At 37.7% G+C, this 19,013-nt stretch overlaps 1 protein-coding gene across 5 annotated transcripts in view; it reads right to left on the reverse strand.

Annotated features, from left to right (window-relative positions):
- Nucleotides 1-19,013, reverse strand: part of LOC140205740 (poly(A) polymerase type 3-like) — a 65,836-nt gene that overhangs the window by 22,508 nt on the left and 24,315 nt on the right. For 3 of the 5 annotated variants that reach the window (XM_072273316.1, XM_072273306.1, XM_072273325.1), the window contains exons 4-12: nt 18,349-18,430; nt 12,839-12,948; nt 12,700-12,753; nt 12,230-12,341; nt 11,480-11,569; nt 8,622-8,760; nt 7,118-7,190; nt 6,429-6,549; nt 6,211-6,295 (exon numbers count right to left, since the gene is read on the reverse strand). In XM_072273316.1, the coding sequence (XP_072129417.1) occupies nt 6,211-6,295; nt 6,429-6,549; nt 7,118-7,190; nt 8,622-8,760; nt 11,480-11,569; nt 12,230-12,341; nt 12,700-12,753; nt 12,839-12,948; nt 18,349-18,430 (866 nt within the window). Of the gene's footprint in view, nt 1-5,624; nt 5,815-6,210; nt 6,296-6,428; nt 6,550-7,117; nt 7,191-8,342; nt 8,434-8,621; nt 8,761-11,479; nt 11,570-12,229; nt 12,342-12,699; nt 12,754-12,838; nt 12,949-18,348; nt 18,431-19,013 lie in introns of those variants that run through there. The other 2 variants (XM_072273335.1, XM_072273345.1) reach the window with 2 other exon arrangements.

Raw genomic sequence — 19,013 nt, forward strand, 5'->3', positions numbered from 1 at the left:
CACATTTACTGGGAAAGAACCCCTCCCACCTTTCCCCATGACATGGAGATGTCCTGTATCAGGTTGGCGAGCAACAGCTGATGGATGTTACACTTTTAAATTTAAACTGTTTGGATATGAAGCTGGTCTGTCAGTAGTTATACAAAGGGAGGGCATTTAATATAATATTCCATAACTCAGCAAAATAAATTTCACTGAGAAATAAAATCTCCATTGGAAAATTAATCCATCCAAGACCAACTTACTTGATTTAGAATTATATTAAATAAGACAATGCTGACAAGAGTAAACCAAAAGACAGTGTTTCACAAATCTACAAATAAGGAAAAAGATAGAAAATGAGTAACATGGCAAGTAGATTGCAAGAGCCTATAAAATTGAAGACTTAACACAAGAAAGCAGAAGAAATGCTTACAGGGCACTTGGAAGTAATTGAAGCAATAAACTTTTTTATATACAAGACACAATAAACTTACCTGAAAAACACAGAGCATCTAATGAAAAGTGAATAATAGTAATAAATAGAAACTTGAGAAATTAGCGGACTTAAAGCTGACAGACCCCTGTGAACTACTGACATACAAATGTTGGTCCTAAAAGTGCTTGCTACAAAGGTTATGAATGCACTGGAGGTGATCTTGAAAAATTCCTGGTAAACTTGTATACTCTCAATGGATTGGAATGTGGCAAATGTCACACGCCTATTCAAGAAAGGAGTTGGAGAAAATAGTTAACTACTTGTCCACCCAAGTTGTCAGAAAAATTCCAAAATCTTCATTAAAGGGTATGGTAATGGGTATGTCACATGCCTGCAATTCAGTCCTCTTCTTGTACTCTACTTTCATGCATGTGCTTACTTTGGCTACATAACAACCACTCTTACATACTCGCTAATTTTTCCCTACAGATTTAATTATTTTATTTTTAGTTTACTGTTCAACTGCTCTAATTTCGCTTATTTTTCACAATGTTATTCATCTGGAATACATATTAACTCTTTATCTTAAGAGCTTCCACCCAGTCCAATTCGTAAAGAACCTGGGACAGATCCTTTTCTCAGCTCCCTACTATGTTCATCCCTATACCAGTGTGGACACGGTTCAAAAGATTATACCTTATTAGTATTTTATAAGAAGTTCCTAGCACACATTACACAGGATCAGTTGTCTAATGCTGTCAGCTCCAAACACAGAATGTTCCTGTTTCCTCCAACATCACTCTCAGTCTGCTTTGAGATCTTGTTTCTGCCACATCAGTAAGGATTCCTATTCAGGCTTTTTACCACGATTAAAAAGGTATTTCTCAAAGTGCAAATTCCCGTAACTTGTACGTAGCCTTCTTTCCTCCTCTTTTTTCAAGCAATCCATGCTCAAGGGATAGTCTTTACTCATATTCTCACCTCTAGCAAGTACATTATACTGGTCGGATCAGATTCTATGCATTCTCATTTTCTATGTTCATTTGGAGTCCTTTGCTTTACAAGAAGCCACAATGCCACATTGGAAGTGACACTAAGGCCTGCAGCAAACTATCCAGTGCAACACTAACTTGTACTCCAGCCTGACGATTCCAATCTGGAGATGTGTTTGGGAAATTTTCAGTGTGCAATACTCTCGCATACTGCAGTCTCATTTCAGCTTACTCTGTTGCACCTCAGAAATTAGGATGAAAATCGGCGTTAAAGACTAACTCGTTTGGAACTAAGAATGTACATGGAAAATTTAGAGTATCACTCGTTAAACCAAAGCCTACAATCACAGGTGTAAAATAGGAATTCATGGCACAGGAATATATACTGTGTGCGATATTAACAAAACCCATGACAGATGGCCCATCAAATTTTTTTTGCATTTTAAAGTGCCTTGAAAAAGTATTCAGCCCCAAATCCTTTGTTCACATGGAGTATTTCAACCAGGAATTTTGATTAATTTAACTGAGAATTTTAATTGGTGAATCACATGCTCCATTTTTCACTGTAGAGCCACAAAACAGGGAAAATTGCAAACTATGGAAAACTGAAATGTCAGCAGTTCAAGAGTATTCATCCCCCTTTGCTCAATACTTTGTTGAACCACCTCTCACAGCTATTAGTCAGAAGTCTTTTTGGATAAATCTGTATCAACTTTGCATAACATGATGGGGTAAGATTTGCTCATTCCTCCTTGCAAAACTGCTCAAGCTGTGGCAGGTTAGTTGGGGAGCTGTGGGTGGATGACAATCTTGAGGTCTTGTCAGAGACGTTCAGTCAGGTCAGGACTCAGACTGGACCACTCAAAGACATCACTTTCCTTCATTTGAAGCCTCTTCATAGTTGCTCTGGCAGTGTGCTTTGGGTCATTGCCTGCTGAAAGATGAATCTTTTCCCCCAGTTTAAGATTTCTGACAGAGGCTAGCAGGTGTTTTGTTTTAAATCCAGAATCTCGCTATACATATCAGCATTCATTTTCCCATCAATCCTGACCAGATTTCCAGTACCTGCTGCTGAAAAGCCATCCCCATAGCACGATTCTAACTCCACCATACTTTGCAGTAGGGATGGTGTTACCTGGCTAATGCACAGTATTAGATTTACGCCACACGTACCACTAAAAAAAGCATATCCTTACCTGTAAAGACTTTGCAATGCATCACTTAGAAGATACTATAAAGATGTGGAACAAGGTCTCATGGTTTGGATGAGACTAAAGTGGAACTTATTGGCCTCAACACTAAGTGGTATGTGTGGTGTAAATGTTTAATTTTTCATGCTTTACCATTTTCCTTGTTTTCTGGGCTCTAAAGTGAGAAAGGAGCACGTGATTTACAAATAAAAATTCTCAGTTAAATTGATCAAACTTTTTGGTTGCAATACTCATTTATGTGAACAAAGTGTTGGGGGTTGAATGCTTTTTTTCCAAGGCAAGTAATTATGGGAAGAATATCTCTAGTTCTAGCAAATCTGTTCAATGTTCCCCTCAGGCTTATTCCAAAGGGGACTGAATGACTGAAAGGAAACTTTATTTCTGGTAATTATGAAATTCACTAAATTACATCTAGTTTCAACACAGGTTGCATTATGTATTGGAAAAAGAGAAAAAAGTAACATTATTCACAAACTAAACTTAGTGCAAGTGATTTAACCTGACAAACATCCTCTAGCTGTGATTGGTGAATATTAAGCCTTTGGTGGTGGTACACATACAAAATGGTGGAGGAACTCAGGTCAGGTAACACCTATGGAAAGGAATTAACAGTCGACGTTTCAGGTTGAGAACATTCACTATCCTGATGAAAGGTCTCATCCCGAAATGTCAACTGTTTATTCCTTCCCATAGATGCTGCCTGACCCACTGAGTTCCTCCAGCATTTTATGTGTTACTCTGGATTTCCAGCATCTGCAGAGTCTCTTGTGTTTATGGCAGTGATACGGAGGGCTGGGCAGGGTGAAGCAGAAAGAAAGGGTCTGTGTTGGGTGGAAGATGATGGGTGCCTAGATCAATACCCTCATCTTATGACAATGCATAAGATTTGGATTCAGATCTACAGCATTTGCAGTATTTGGCTTTTAGGTAGCATTAACATCAAGTTATAATCATCCAGGGAATGAAAGCAAGGTACAAAATTAGAAGTTCATTATTTTGAGTAGCTTTAATTTCCTGTTTTCCATCATCTTTAATCTTACATTACTATAAATCTGAAATGAAAACAGACACCACATTGAATGACTCTATTTACTGTAATTCAATAAATATGATCCAAGACAACAAATCCACCCAAACCACTTAACTATATAGTTATTAAACAATCTCATGCAGGATTTACGTTTACCTCTGCTCCAATTTTAACTACAGTCCAAATATAATACCCTCAAGTCTGAACACATTTCCACTAGGGGTCATATGTCAGAGCTAGGCAAGTTAGGTTTATACCCTGAGAATGTAAAACTCATAACTTATTTTAGTAGTTAAGTTTCAAGCACTTTCTGCTAATAACATTCTGAATTTCTTGATTTCAGCTGTTAACAGACAGACATTCAACCATTTTGCTAGGAAAAGTGTCTTTATTAGGAAAATGGATACACTTAACACAATGTTAGCAATATTACAAATTAACCCACAGTTTATTGTTGGACTACATTTAGGATGTGCCAAATTATTTTGGAGAACATGTATTATTCAGATTCTAAACACCAAGTCTCACTTCGAATACAATATTCTGAAAGAAACCAATCTTAATATTGTATTTTTCAGTAAGCACATAATCTTTCAAGTCAATAATTGATTTATTATGGCACCAGTATTCTGTCAAATAATTTACCTATACAAATATAATGCTGTATATAGCTAAATCAAAAGTAAATTATATTATACGAGATTAAGCTCCCCATAATCTGTTGTTTCTGCTGTAAAAGCGATTTCCCATATAGTAAGGGCAAGCAACTTTTGGTTTTGATACAAGACTTTCTTCACTGATTACATCCCCAATCTACAAAGGGGCCAGAGACTGCCGAAGTCCTAAACCACGAACTATAACTGGTTAAGCATTTTAGTTGAAAAGATGCCGAAATTAACTAATAATTTGTTCAAAGCACCAACTATTTGTGTCACTTACATTGTTCAATGCTAATTATTGATAGTTTAAATTCAAAAGTGAATTGAAGTTATCAAAAAGATAAACTTTATATAGATGTATATTTTCATCATTCCAGTCAGCCAAAAGTCAAGTAATAAATCATACTGCATCTACCCCAGTGAAAGGACACGCTAGATTTATAAAGTCTGGTACCTTCCCTCTATTTATAAAGGCATCTATGTTTGTTAACTGAATGATAAAGCAGATTCACAATCTATTGATGTTCAAAATTAATTACTTCAGTCAGAAACACTGCAAATTTATTTTGTTGGCATTTAGCCTACTAAAAGTAGTATAATTTAAATATCTAAATCCCCGAATTGTGAAGCAAATATCTCAGTGTGAGGAATTCATTAAGTGCAAAATCAATAGTCAGTTTGTCTATGATTCCTTACTAATGTAGAGTTAAAGGGGGCTGCTACCTAAATAACACCTTAATAAAAGAAAGTAACCTAGTTTTACACTAGTATATGCATGCCATACTACATCAGATAACAAAGTAAAGCACAATTCTAGTCTCAAGTGCCCACCTGAAGCATTCAATGCACCTATTCTTCCTGAATAAGATGTACCAATTGGTAAGTTTATTGATCACTATATATTGTCCCCGATTAGACTAGGATTAAATCGGAGGATTTGCTGGGTGGCACGGCACGACTCGACTCAAAGGGCAGGAAGGGCCTATTTTGTGCTGTATCACAATAAGTAAACAAACAAACAAATAATGGCCAGGTTGGCCTTCCCTATTTAAGGTAAATGTAATATTTCTACACATTTTGAGATCAGATAAGACCTGAACAGAAATGAGATCACATTAAAAGCCTTCATTGCCCTGATGGCTCTGTGGGTGAAGAAAGTCATCCGGAGAAGAAAGTGTTCATTTCAAAGTTTATGACTCTTACCTACTGGGTCTTAAAATAGTTTGCTGTATTTCATGATTTTCAAAAAATATATAGATATAACTGATTCCTAGAATGACTGCAGTGTAGAAAAACTCAAAAAGACACAGTACATTAAAAATTAACATTTTTAATGCATTTAAAAATAGATAACAATCATGTAGAGTATGCATTACAAGCAGTCTCATGCAGCAGTTGGAAGGTGCAATACGCCATCCAGTGGCAAATTCAGAAAAAGGTCTTGATAAATAAATGTTTCCAGCTACTAAATTTTGGCATTAGATGTGAAAAATAAAATAAATATCTGGGGAGAAGTGAAAAGATATTCAAAATTTTCAATTAATTCACAAGTCAAGTGAACTTCCAGAGTTCAAGTACAATAATATCACAGTCTGTCACACTTCAAAGTTAGCATTCTTATTGTGATCATAGTGAACACAGGTCACTAATAACCCAGTTGAAAGGGAACATTTCGTAGCACAATCAACATTAGTCATTAACTGAAGATTGCTACTTATTTGAAATATTATTACTTGGCTGCTCTCAGCTTTGGATTGAATCACAAATGCTTGGAGCGTTTACTTCTTTTTTCCTCTTGGGAACAGGAAGAGAAGCTGCTTCAGGTTTCCTGAATTGCAAGCAAAATAGAAGCTACCCCTCACAATGTACTTCCTACTCAAAAAGGTAATTGAATACATACTTGTACTTTTGAAAGAAGTTTGGAGCTTCAAAGAGTTTGGACCATTCCATTTTACCCATTAAAATTTCATCTGTGATCGAAAGACCTATGGGGACAAAAGGGATTGCTTAACTGTATTTATAATCAATATGTCAGAACAATTGAGAGAAATCTCATGAAAACCTTAGGAAAATTTTAATACAGGATAAAACCTTCTAAAAAAAATTCAAATTACTTGCCTTGCTTGAACTCTTCCATCATTACAGCCCGGGTAGATGCAGAGACATTGTACGTTGAGTTTTGTTGTGGGTAGGCTGGTGTAATAATTGGCATGAGGTGGTATCTGTCACTTGGGTTAACCTACACACAAGATAATAATCCACTGCTGTTACACACGAGTATACAAAGACTAAATAGAATTCAAATATTATTTGTATTTAAGGTAATTTAAATGATTGAAGTAACCTTTAATATACATAGTAAATTTTAAAAATTTCTAGTGATGTCATTTTTGAATTCTGGAGGCATATTACATAATTTAAAGCAGACAGAACTGAACGAACTCTCTATAAGCCTCTCCCTCATACAGATCTAGGTTCTTTAAGTGCAACTGGGTCAAAGCATATTATTTAAAGCATCCAAGAATAATTATCATAAAAGTTAAATATGCTTTGAAAGTTATAACTGATGTAAAGATAGAAACTAACTCCTATCTGGAAAACAAAGATTTATCACAATATGTTAATAGTCAATACCCATATTTTTTATTTTCCTATCATATTTGTGTCTAGTTTCCATAAAACACATCCATCCTCAGAACAGATCTTATTATCTTATTGCCAGTCATTAAGTATGACACAGCATCTTCAACTGGAAAATATGAACCAATGCCACCATACTCAAAGCTGTTCGCACACTATAAACCTACCCGTGGATCCCATACTGGCAGATTGAGATTGCAGTCCTCAGGCTGTTTTAATAAAACAGGATTTGGCCATTCCCTGCCAAAAAAGAAACAACACTCATTGAATGTTCATGAATTCCATCCCAAGCTTCTAACTGACAAAAGCACATTTTTGGTAGTTTTCTTTCTCAGTAACTGACATTATGTTTTATATCAGTGCTTACATTAATTATATGTGTACGGATTAAATAGGTCTTTTCACAGATGCAGGCAATTGGGAGCATTAGCCTACCTAGTAGTAAAAATATTTCTTGTGCCTCGTATCAGACAGAAGAAATCTCAAAACCATATTAATAAGGAAAGCTTTTTCTATCCTCTTCGTCATTTTTGGTTCATCGTCTTGCCCAACCAAGGATTTGTTTTATATTATTGGCAAATGCAATATTTTAAGACTGATTAAATTTAATTCTATTCAGATTTGGGCACTTAATCTGTCTTCTGCATTGTACTAACTTGACAGTTAGTACAACAGTGCATGATGATGGCAACAAATATTTCAGCACAGTGAATAGAGATTTCATACTGCCAATTTTAACTGATTAAAAATAAGATCACAATCAGTTATAAAATAGAATAAACTATTTAAACTTGAAGAGCTTTTAGGAAAACTATTGCACTCCAGTCAATATTGAAGGGACTTTTCCCAATCAGAGGATTGAAAATCGAGATGTACTGTTGCAACTTTGGTAGAATACTTGAGATTTAGTAGATATTAACATAACATGCAAATTATTTACTGAATAAGGAATTACACAAAATGATAGAGGAATTACTGAATTTCTCTACCATTTTGTGTGCGCTGTTCTAGATTTCCAGCAGCTGCAGAATCTCTTGTACGTTGCCAAAATTTAGTTAGGATAGTTTACATTTAAACAAATATACATTAAGAAATTCTAAACTAGTAGAAACAAGACACTGATATACATCATGGTCAGTAGCTTTCACAAGGGCATCTACATTCCATAGGAAAGGCAGCAAGCTACAAATGTGGGATATCAGTTTGCACATGAACAATTAAAAATTATTTTTTCCATTAACTTTCATCCTTCTCCTTTAGTCCTTAAAGTATATGCTTATCAAGAATAATTTGCATCTCAACTCCATACACTAAACTCAATCCATTAAGTTAAAAATATATCAACCATTAGCATTACATTTTAATTTATACACATCTAGGCGAGATGGTTGCACATTTAATTTACCTTATTTGTGACAAACTGTTTTCTGATTTCAGCCGTGCATTAACTATCTCAATTTTTTTAAGATTTTGCCGCCTTGTTCTGAAAGGAAATAGTTTGTCAGCCACAAACCTGTCAGATCCCTTTATCATTTTAAACACCTTACTTACATCAATCATTTAAACAAAATGTTTACACATACAACCAAAAAAAAAATCAGTATAACAAGGGCTAACAAGTACATCTGGTGAAATCACTTTGCAATCAGATTCACTGAAATCAACACTCACCATTTTGAAAAAACCAAGAAGAACTTGTGTACTAGGGTTGATGCAACAGCATTGGGGTACAGTTGGCATGTCCTTGCCACCAACATGGCCCATGAAACACCACCCAGAAAGCCTAGTATGTTAGAATAAATGTTGTGACCTGTAAAAACAGATTTCTTTTAAACACTGGTGATGAAAGTGTTCTATATTCATTACAATATTTGTCACAATTTAAAATATTCCAGGCCACTACTCCAACTTCTTGAACCTATGTCAATGGTTTCCCAGCTACAGATTATACATTAAATGCAAGAGGGGCCCAAAGCAAGCTATGCAGAGGATGTGGAGATTCTGTAGAGAGAGAGAGATAGACTTAAGCTAGTAGGCAAGCATATGGCAAACGGAGTACAATGTTGGTAAATGTGAGGGCATACACTTTAGAAGTGAAAATAGAAGATCAGATTATTTAAATGGTAAAAGATTGCAACATGCTGTTGTGCAGAGGAACTCAGGAGATATCAGAAAAAGTTGGTTTACAAGTTCAAATGGTTATCAAGACGACAAATGAAATATTGGCCTTCACTGTTAAAAGAAACAATTTAAGTGCAGAGAGGTTATGCTGCAGATGTACAGAATACTGGTGAGGCTGGAGTACTATGTGCAGTTCTGGTCTGCCTTTTGAGATGGTGCAAAGGATGCTCACCAGATTAATTTTGGAGACAAGGGGATTAACCTATGAGAAGAGATCAAGTCATTGTAATTTAGCAGAGTGAGAGGGGATCATACAGAAACTTAAAATTATGAAAGGGAAAAGTAAGATAGACACAAAGAAGTTGCTTCTGGTGGTAAGTAAAATTAGAAGTAGGGGACATAGCCTCAAGATTCAGAGGAATACATTTAGGGCTGAGATTAGAAGAATTTGCTTTTCCCAGGAAGTAATGAATTTGCAAAACACTACCTAAGGAAGCAGTAGAGACTACCTCATAAGAATATTTAATATACAGATAAATTTTTGCATAGCAGGGGAATTAACATTAATGGGAGAGGGAAAGGCAGGTATGTGGAGCCTTATACACAGCTATGATTTTATTGAATGGCGAAGCAGACTCAATGGACCAGATCCTGCTCCTATTTCTTTTTCTTATGTGAGTACATATCCTGTCAAGCAGGATTCAGAAGACAACCCAACATTTGAACAGTCTTACCATGTGACAATCCATATAATGAAAACCAAAGTGGTCATGGAGGATGAAGTGATTGATCACAGAAAACAAGAGAGGAGACAGATGAAGATGATTCAAGCCTTTCAGGTATTTACAGTACGTGGATCTCAATGTAATATATATTGGGATCTCATTACTTGGCTGAAAAAGGGTCCAGCTACAGTCCTACACGAATCAAGGTTGAACAACGTGAACCAGGAACCAGTTTCCAACAAATAGTATTACTTTAAACCGCCACTAGGTAATTCACACTGGAGAAGGGACAAATTGCAGGTCAGAAAATTGAGTCAACGCTGTTCTGTTATTCCCAAGGAAAGGTTATGTGAAAAAAGTTGATGCCAATAATCTGTAAAAGTTTCATTTTGTTTGTTTTGAGGAGGCCCTCCACTGGCCGGGGTCAACCATGGATGTTGCATCATAACTGTCTACATTTATGCAACTCAGTGCACAGTCAGGACAGTATGATATAGAGAGCAGGCTGTTGCCCATGCAGCAGGCTCCCCTTCTCCAAGCAGCTGATGAATCCAAAGGAACTGCAGAGACCAATTCAGTTTTGCACCAGCAGTGTCGCAGGAGTTGGCAGTCAGTATTGAACTTAACTTAGGACTGCTTTAAGGACCCCAGCTCCAAATTTTTCCTTGAGTTTAATCCTGAAGCAGTCCCCCAAGAACTGGTACAGCCGCAAGACCGCAGAGATTTGAGATCAGAGTTTTCTTTCTCCTAGATGAGCTGCCAACCACAGATGAGAAGCCCACCTTCCTGAAGTGTCTGGTTTTAAGGCACCTGTAACCGATGTTTGCCCCTTCTCGTGCAGGTAAAAATGGTTCCACCTGGCTTAGTAGCTAAGACACACGTGAAGGCCAAAAGTTGGACTTGGTTGTCAGAAGCTATTTGAGACGCACATCATTGGGTGCATTTAATAGGCAATGGGAGCTTATCCCCACTACACCCCTCCCCTCACCCTGGCCATGCCAACCAGTTGTTTTTATATTTTATTTACTGTAAAAAAAAAATTATTTCACAGGTGATAAATTTACAATAAACACTCAAATAATCTACCCTGACTCATCCATGTTTACCTTGATTCTTGCTTTAGTCAAGGACAGCTGCCCTGTTGGCTGCTTCCTCTAAATGGTCAATGTTCTTCGTTGAAACGTTGCAAGCTTAAAATGATTTTATCTGACCAAAATAATCATATTATGTGTCCCCAGCTGCATGAATGATTCAAATAGCACTGTTTAGTCCAAGTTGTTTTTCCCTTTAATGCCTAGCGTCAATGAAGCATTCGACTGCTTGCATCACAGAAAAGTCCACAAAAACATTTTTGACAAGAATTGAGAATATATCACCAGAGGTGAGATCTGTGATTGGCTTCCATGACCTTTGGTGAACTTACTTCAGTACTGACTAAAGACTCTAATCTTAGCTCAATTCCACGTGGGGTAGTGCATTTACAGTGAGAAACTGGAGATTAAACCAATTACCAGCATCCTTAATAGACTAATCCATAGAAGTTGACAACAGTCCTATAAGAAACAGAATCTTAAGGGAAAAAGGCCACTTAGCCTGACATCAAAAAAGGTTTTCCGGGGTTTAGTCAAGATGGAAACTAGCCAAGAAAAATCATTACTTAGAAGTAAATAAAAATTTACTTACGCTTTGCCCATAATTTAATTGCTCTCAGTGTCAGCCTAAAATTTTCAATATTTGGTACTAAATGTAATATCTCATCAGTGACCCTGCAACCTGTCAACAGAAAAATAAAATAAAAAGGTTTGGCACAATTTACTTTGTTTTGATATCAAGGATTTAAAAAAAAAATAAAACCTTAACTACCCATCTTTCAGTAACGCAAAACAAAAAACAAGCTGCTAAAGGAAGTCGGCAGGTCAGGAAACATTTGATGTGGGAAATGGGGTAGTCAACGCTTGTTGATAGCCTTTACCTGGAGTCTAGATGAAGGTTAACTGTTAACTGTCCGTTTCCTTTCCACAGATGCTGCCCGACCCATCGACTACCCCAGCAGCTTGCGTTTTTTTGTTCCAATTTCCAGTATCTTCAGCCTATTGTGTCTCCCTCAGTGACTCAATCCAAAAGTTACAAAAATATTTTAAGCACTGCCAGCTTTAGAAACCCAAGTGCTACTTACACCATCTTACAGATCATGCCAAGAGGCGGAAAGTAATGAAATCAACTGCTTATTTTACATCCCTTAAGAAAAAGGACACTTTTCTTCAAATTGGCAGTTTCCATTTTACCAAAATGTTAATTTTTAAAATATAAATTCTTTATTAATAAATGTGAACAGACTGCAATCACACCCTTGTGAAAGACTTATTTTGCATGATTTTCTGCTTCTCTAACCCATTTTCACTCTCAGAGAATAGCAAGAGAACAGCCTCTTACCATTAAGACTTCTAATACACCTCAAGTCCAGGTTTTTAAGTAGCACATCATCTCTAAGATCCAGATCTTCAGGGATTGTCTGAAGAGCCAATCTTGCAAACAATATATCAATCTAAGACAGAAAAATGTATCATTTCCAACTGGCTGGTTGCCAAAATTAGAATATGATTTATATATTTAAAAATTGCCTCAAAATACATTTAACTAAAACACATGCATTCAATTAGATTTATATCACTCTTTAATAATGCAGGAAAACTCAATTGTACAAGGACAGAACATTTATCAAGCTTTCAAACATCTATTAACTTACACCAATATTTCAGTAACAATCACAAGTATGGAAGTTAAGCACCACAGAAGTGTATGAACTTATGACTATTAGAAGATTACTTCCAAAATGAATGACCTTAAATAAAATACCACAAATCTAACTGAAGCATGAAGTCAGTTATTATTTAATAAAATACCTCTATACCATCAAAGGATAGTTTAATGACTGGTACAAATGCCTCTTCAACAGCCTGCAAAATAAATAGACGGCTGTCAATAGTGACCCAATGCAACAATTATCAGACATACCATCAGCACAGTATTCACCGTACCCACCCGTAAATTTTTTACTTCATCTTGCTGCTTCAGCTTGTCACAGAAGGAGGAGAAGAAGTCAACTCTTTCAATATGACGAGGTGCAACGCATAATGCATCAATATCAGCACCTAAGAGAATAAAGATCCACGTTTTACTGTGTAGATCCAGTGTTAATTATCTAACTTCTCTTAAGCCATGCGTTTTCTGATACATCGATTTTGTCACTTAAGTAGTCCCTCTCCTTTCTCTTAAAGTCTGAACATGTATACTCTAACTAGTGTATAACTCCACAGGTATATAAAGATTTCCAGTAATTGCACTAAGTTTGGATAGCAAGACTCAAGTAAACTATGTAACCACAGAGGAAACACACAGGGGCCCAATCCTAATGTTCCAGCAGCAAAAACAGCAAAAGCAACTGCAGGCTAGAGACGATGGGGCTGAGCTATATTGGAAACAATATCTTTATCTCCTTAAAAATGAACTTGATCTAATCCACAGGGAAAATATACAAGTAAACAGATTAAGAAAAAGCAAACTTAAAACTGGTCCCAAAGGGAAACCAGGTGTTTTGAGTAAAAGAATGCCAACCACTACTTTGATCTACTTCTCTCATGAACACCCCTACACACACACACAGATTATGTTGCTTTAATGGGTAAAATGAATCTCTGCCATCCAGGAAAGTCACTCGTAGGTGAGGTCTTAAAACTATGGCTCATCAATAGGTGCAGAGATCATAAACATAACTGACTGATACTAGAAGGCCACCTACTGATTATATAGTTTATGAGAGAATAAAACACAATGCAGCTAGAGGGGATCAGAAACAAATCACGCTCAACTTAACTCTTCATAGGGCAGGGTATAAAATAATGCATGGTCATAAAGACTTTGGCAGATATATAAATCCACCAATCACATCCAACACAACCTCACAAAACTTCTAATTCTATCACTTTCACTATTGATGCTTCAACCATCAATATCATATTGGAATTACTACTACTGAATGATTTGTTTAATTGAAGCAGGCCACCACGGTTATTAGAGCAGGACAGAGTGGGCACTTAAACACCTCAAGTCTTTCTACTGTCTAAAATGGTTTAGGGAATGTGAGAGAATATACAACCACTCAACTGAAAGAACTGCAAAATAAAAAGTTAACATTCCTCCCACTGCTATCATTTGAATGTACTGCAAGGAAGCAATGCACAAAGCATCAGCTTTCTCAGCAAAACAATCCAGCAATATGGTCACAACCTCCAGGTTTTGCTTCAAAAAGCATAGTTTGTTACTACAGACTTATGTCACTGATCTATCGTAGTCATTGACTTAATATCCTGAAACTCCCTTTTGAATAGACCATTACGACCATGGAACCAAATCCCACGTGATCTTCCTTCTATTGTTACCTGAATTCAGAATAAACCAAACTACACTTTATAGGAGCAAAAGCGAGAAGGATTTAAAAGAGCAAGTCTGGTCACTGGTGAGTTTCACTTTACAGGATCGAGAGTGAGGACAGAAAAGATTTAATAGAGCAAGTCTCACTGATTAGCTAATTGGTTAATTACATAGCAGCTACATACTCAAAAAGGTAGGTCAAGTGGAACAGCCATTCTAAAGGCTTTGTTAAGAGTGGGACTTCGAGGTTTTAGCTCAAGAGGCTTTGGAGTGCAGAGCTACGTGCCTCTGGCAGCATGAGGGAAGCACGGAGTCCTCCAAAGTCCATGGTAACTAAAACTGCAAGAAGAGTGTCTGTAGGGCTGCAGTTCTTTACAGACCATGTTTGGGAGCTGGAGCTAGAGCTGAAAGAACTCCATATCGCTCAGGAGGCTGAAGGGTTGATAAACAGGAGTTATAGGAAGGCAGTCACACTCAGCATGTAACAGGTGAGGGAAAGGGAATAGGCAGTCAGCGCAGGATACTCCTGTGACTGCACCTGGATTTGAGAAGGATTAATGTCTATGTGGGCACCTTTACTGCAGCTGTTGGGGAAAGTTTACATTAGGTTGGCAGGGATGAACCAGTGTGTCAGGTCACATGTTGGAGCAGTTGGTGAAACGATAGCTGCAATGTGCAAAGTCTGTAAGGAAGAATAAGCAGTGGTAGGGCATAAATGCAGTCAGATGGATGGACTTGAACTTGTTTACGTTAATGAGAAAAGTATTTAGAACAAGAGCAGTAAACTCAAGAGCATGGATCAGTACATGGAATTATGATGCTGTGGCAAGAGCAGGATTGGTTGCTTGATGTTCCGAGGTTTAGATGTTTCAAAAGGGATGGGGAAGAAGATAAAAGAGTGGTGGGGGGGGTGGAGTGTCATTGTTAATGGCACAAGCTGCAGGAAGGAAAGACTGTGGAGGTATCATCTATTGAGTCAGTATGAGTGGAAGTCAAAAAACAAAAAGGAAGCAATCACTCTGTTGGGAGTATTCTGGAGACCCCCCCCCCCCCCCCCAATAGCAACATGGATGCTGAGGAGCAAAATTAGAAGGCAGATTTTGGAAAGGTGAAAGGCCGTTGTCATGGGTGACTTCAATTTCTGAAATACTGATTGGCATCTCCTTCATGCAAAAGTTTTAGATAGGGCAGAATCTGTTAGATGTATCTAGGCTGACTAGAGGAGAGGCCATACTAGATCTGGTACTAAGCAATGAACCTGCTCTTGGAACATTTTGGAGATAGCGACCACAAGTCCCTGCTCTTTAGCATGGCCACAGACTAATACAGGAGCAGATGGTATGGAAAGGTATTTAACTGGAGGACAGCTAATTACAATGGCATTAGGCAAGAACTTGGTAGCATAAAGTGGGAACAGATGCCTTCAACAAAATGCACATTAGAAACGTGAAGAATGTTTAGGGACAACTTGCACAGGGTTCTAGATATGTACATTCGTGCCATAGAGGCAGAAAAAGGATGTTAAGGTGAAAAAACCATGGTTGACAAAGAGGTGGAACACGAAGTCAAAAGGATGAAAGAGACATACTTAACAAAAGCAAAAATTATAAAGTATACAGGAAGGAGCTTAAGAAGAGACTTAGGAGAACTAGAAGACATGAGAAGGCCTTGGGGAGTAGGATTAAGGAAAACTTCAAGGTACTCTACACATATGTGAAGAACAGGAGAACAAGGATAGACCTGACATTTAATCCTAGAAAACATTCCCTGTCTTAGATCAGTTAGGATCACACTCTTTACACATGACTGCACCCCCATTTACACCGTCAACTCCATAATTTAATTTGCGGACGATACCACAGTGGTTGGCCTGACCTCGGACGAGGATGAAACAGCCTACAGGCTTGAGGTGGATCATCTGATGGAGTGGTGTAAGGACAACAACCTGGTCTTTAACACTTCTAAAACAAAAGAGATGATCATTGACTTCAGGAGATCAAAGGACAGAGTACATACCCCCCTCCATATACATGGAGAGGCAGTGGAAAGTGTGGAAAACCTAAAGTTCCTTGGAGTTATGTTGTCAAAACAGCTGACATGGACAACCAACACCTCGTTGCTTGTAAAAAAGGCACAACAAAGACTCTTCTTCCTCAGAAAGCTGGAACAGGCCAAACTCCCACAAAAGCTGTTGCTTAACTTCTACAGAAGCACAACTGAAACCACCCTGACCAACAGCACCACTGTGGTATGCCAGCTGCACAGCTGCTGAGCGACAAGACCTGCATTGCGTGGTGAAGGCGGCCCAGAGAATTGTCAGGATGGAGCTCCCAGGACTGAACACCATCTATTCCAGCAGACTCAGGAGGAAAGCAATCAGCACAATCAGAGACACCACACACCCCGGCCACTCCCTGTTTGACCCACTGCCGTCCAGCAAAAGGTTTAGGACACTAAAAGCCAGAACAAATAGACTGAGGATCAGCTTCTATCCCAGAGCTGTGGCCTCCATCACACCACTCCCACAGAACAATGACTGAAACTGTGAGCACACACATGGACTCAAATACTTGCACTGACGGCACTTTGTGCATTACTGTGATAATCTGGTGCTGCTGCAACTTATTTTCTGCTACTTATCTATTTAATACCGTTTTTCTATTACTGTCTTGTTTTTAATCTGCTACTTTATTTAATTGCCTAAGAGGAAGCCAAACAAGGGTTTCTTTATACCTATGTATAACGACAATAAAGATCATTCAAATGCAAGTTTATTTTAAGAATGTGAAATGTCAGAATAATAGTAGAGAGAATGATTTATTTCAGCTTTTATTTCTTTCATCACTTTCCCAGTGGCTCAGAAGTTTACATACACTTTGTTAGCATTTGGTAGCATTGCCTTTAAATTGTTTAACTTGGGTCAAACATTTTGGGTTGCCTTCCACAAGCTTCTCACAATAAGTTGCTGGAATTTTGTTCCATTCCTCCAGACAGAACTGGTGTAACTGAGTCAGGTTTGTAGGCCTCCTTGCTTGCACACGCTTTTTCAGTTCTGCCCTCATATTTTCTATCGGATTGAGGTCAGTACTTTGTGATGGCCACTCCAATTGTTGTCCTTAAGCAATTTTGCCACAACTTTGGAGGTATGCTTGGGGTCATCGTCCATTTGGAAGACCCATTTGCAACCAAGCTTTAACTTCCTGGCTGATATCTTGAGATGTTGCTTTAATATATCCACATAATTTTCCTTCCTCATGATGCCATCTATTTTGTGAAGTGCACCAGTCCCTCCTGCAGCAAAGCACCCCCACAACTGTGAGAAGCTTATGGAAGGCTACCCAAAACGTTTGACCTAAGTTAAACCAAAGGCAATGCTACCAAATACTAACAAAGTGTATGTAAACTTCTGACCCACTGGGAAAGTGAAAGAAATAAAAGCTGAAATAAATCATTCTCTCTATTATTATTCTGACATTTCACATTCGTAAAATAGTGACCCTAACTCACCTAAGACAGGGAATGTTTTCTAGGATTACATGTCAGGAATTGTGAAAAACTGAATTTAAATGTATTTGGCTAGGGTGTATGTAAACTTCTGACTCCAGCTGTATATAATGGGAACTAATCAACAGGTTGGATCTTTACTCAGTAGTAACACAGTGACTTTACCTGCAAAGAGTGACGATGACGCAGACTGGATTAGCAGTTCTACATAAATATATACATATACACACACACATAAGACTTTGGCACAGTACACTAGTAATTTTAAGTATTGCACTGTACTGCTGCTGCAAAAAAACAACAAATTTCATGACATACGTGAGTAATGATAAACCTGATTCTGATATGGGCAGAGTATGGGAAGGGGGAAGGGAGAGAGGAACCATGGTTGGGAAAAGGGGAAGGGAGAGCGAAGGGAGTGGTAAGCACCAGAGAGTCATTCTGCAGTGACCAATAAACCAATTGTTTGGAATCAAATTACCTTGCCTGGTGTCTCAGAGGTGGATGCTTTTGCATCCCCACCACCCCATCTCTCCTCTGCCACCTGTCCATACCCTATATACTTTTGCACAGTACTGTAAGGATAGGAATTCAAGAATATATTTTGTGCAACATACCTTTTGTATGCACTCCTAATCTGTATGAACCAAACGTAAATATTTTGCCACCAACATTGTCTATTACGGATGGAGGAAGGTTCTGTAAAAGAATTTAATTGATTTGGTAAAAGTATATTGATTTATATGTTCTTCCATCAAGGAAGAATCAGCATGTTTAAAGCTCCTTAACTTTCTCATAATATCTCAAATGTTCTGTATAGCTTCAAGCAAAGTGACCACCACAGCAAATGACAGAAGTTCAATCAGCTCATATTACGGAAACATACTGGTTAGGATGCCAAAACAAAATCTCAATGTTCTTCATTTAGTGCAAAGGAAATTATGAATCCTATCTTAACATGAAGACAGAGTCTGAAGTTAATGTCCCATATATTGTTGCATCACATGCTAGTTTAAATTAGGTGTTCGGTCCTGGAGGGCTACTGCTATGAGTGAACATATTCATTTCCCACTTTCTCTTGAAGAAAAAGTGGAAAATATATAAAGAAGTGATAAAGCTGGAGTTATTCGTCATTCTAAGGTTGAAGCCATACAATCTCAATATATCTCTGTTGATGTCCACTCAGATGCCACTTTATCAGGTACAGGAGTGGATCCAGGTGTGGTTTTCTGCTGCTGTAAGCCATCCCACTTCAAAGTTCAATGTGTTGTGCATTCAGAGA

The sequence above is a fragment of the Mobula birostris genome, chromosome 1 (assembly GCF_030028105.1).
Source record: "Mobula birostris isolate sMobBir1 chromosome 1, sMobBir1.hap1, whole genome shotgun sequence".
Taxonomy (NCBI): Eukaryota; Metazoa; Chordata; class Chondrichthyes; order Myliobatiformes; family Myliobatidae; genus Mobula; species Mobula birostris.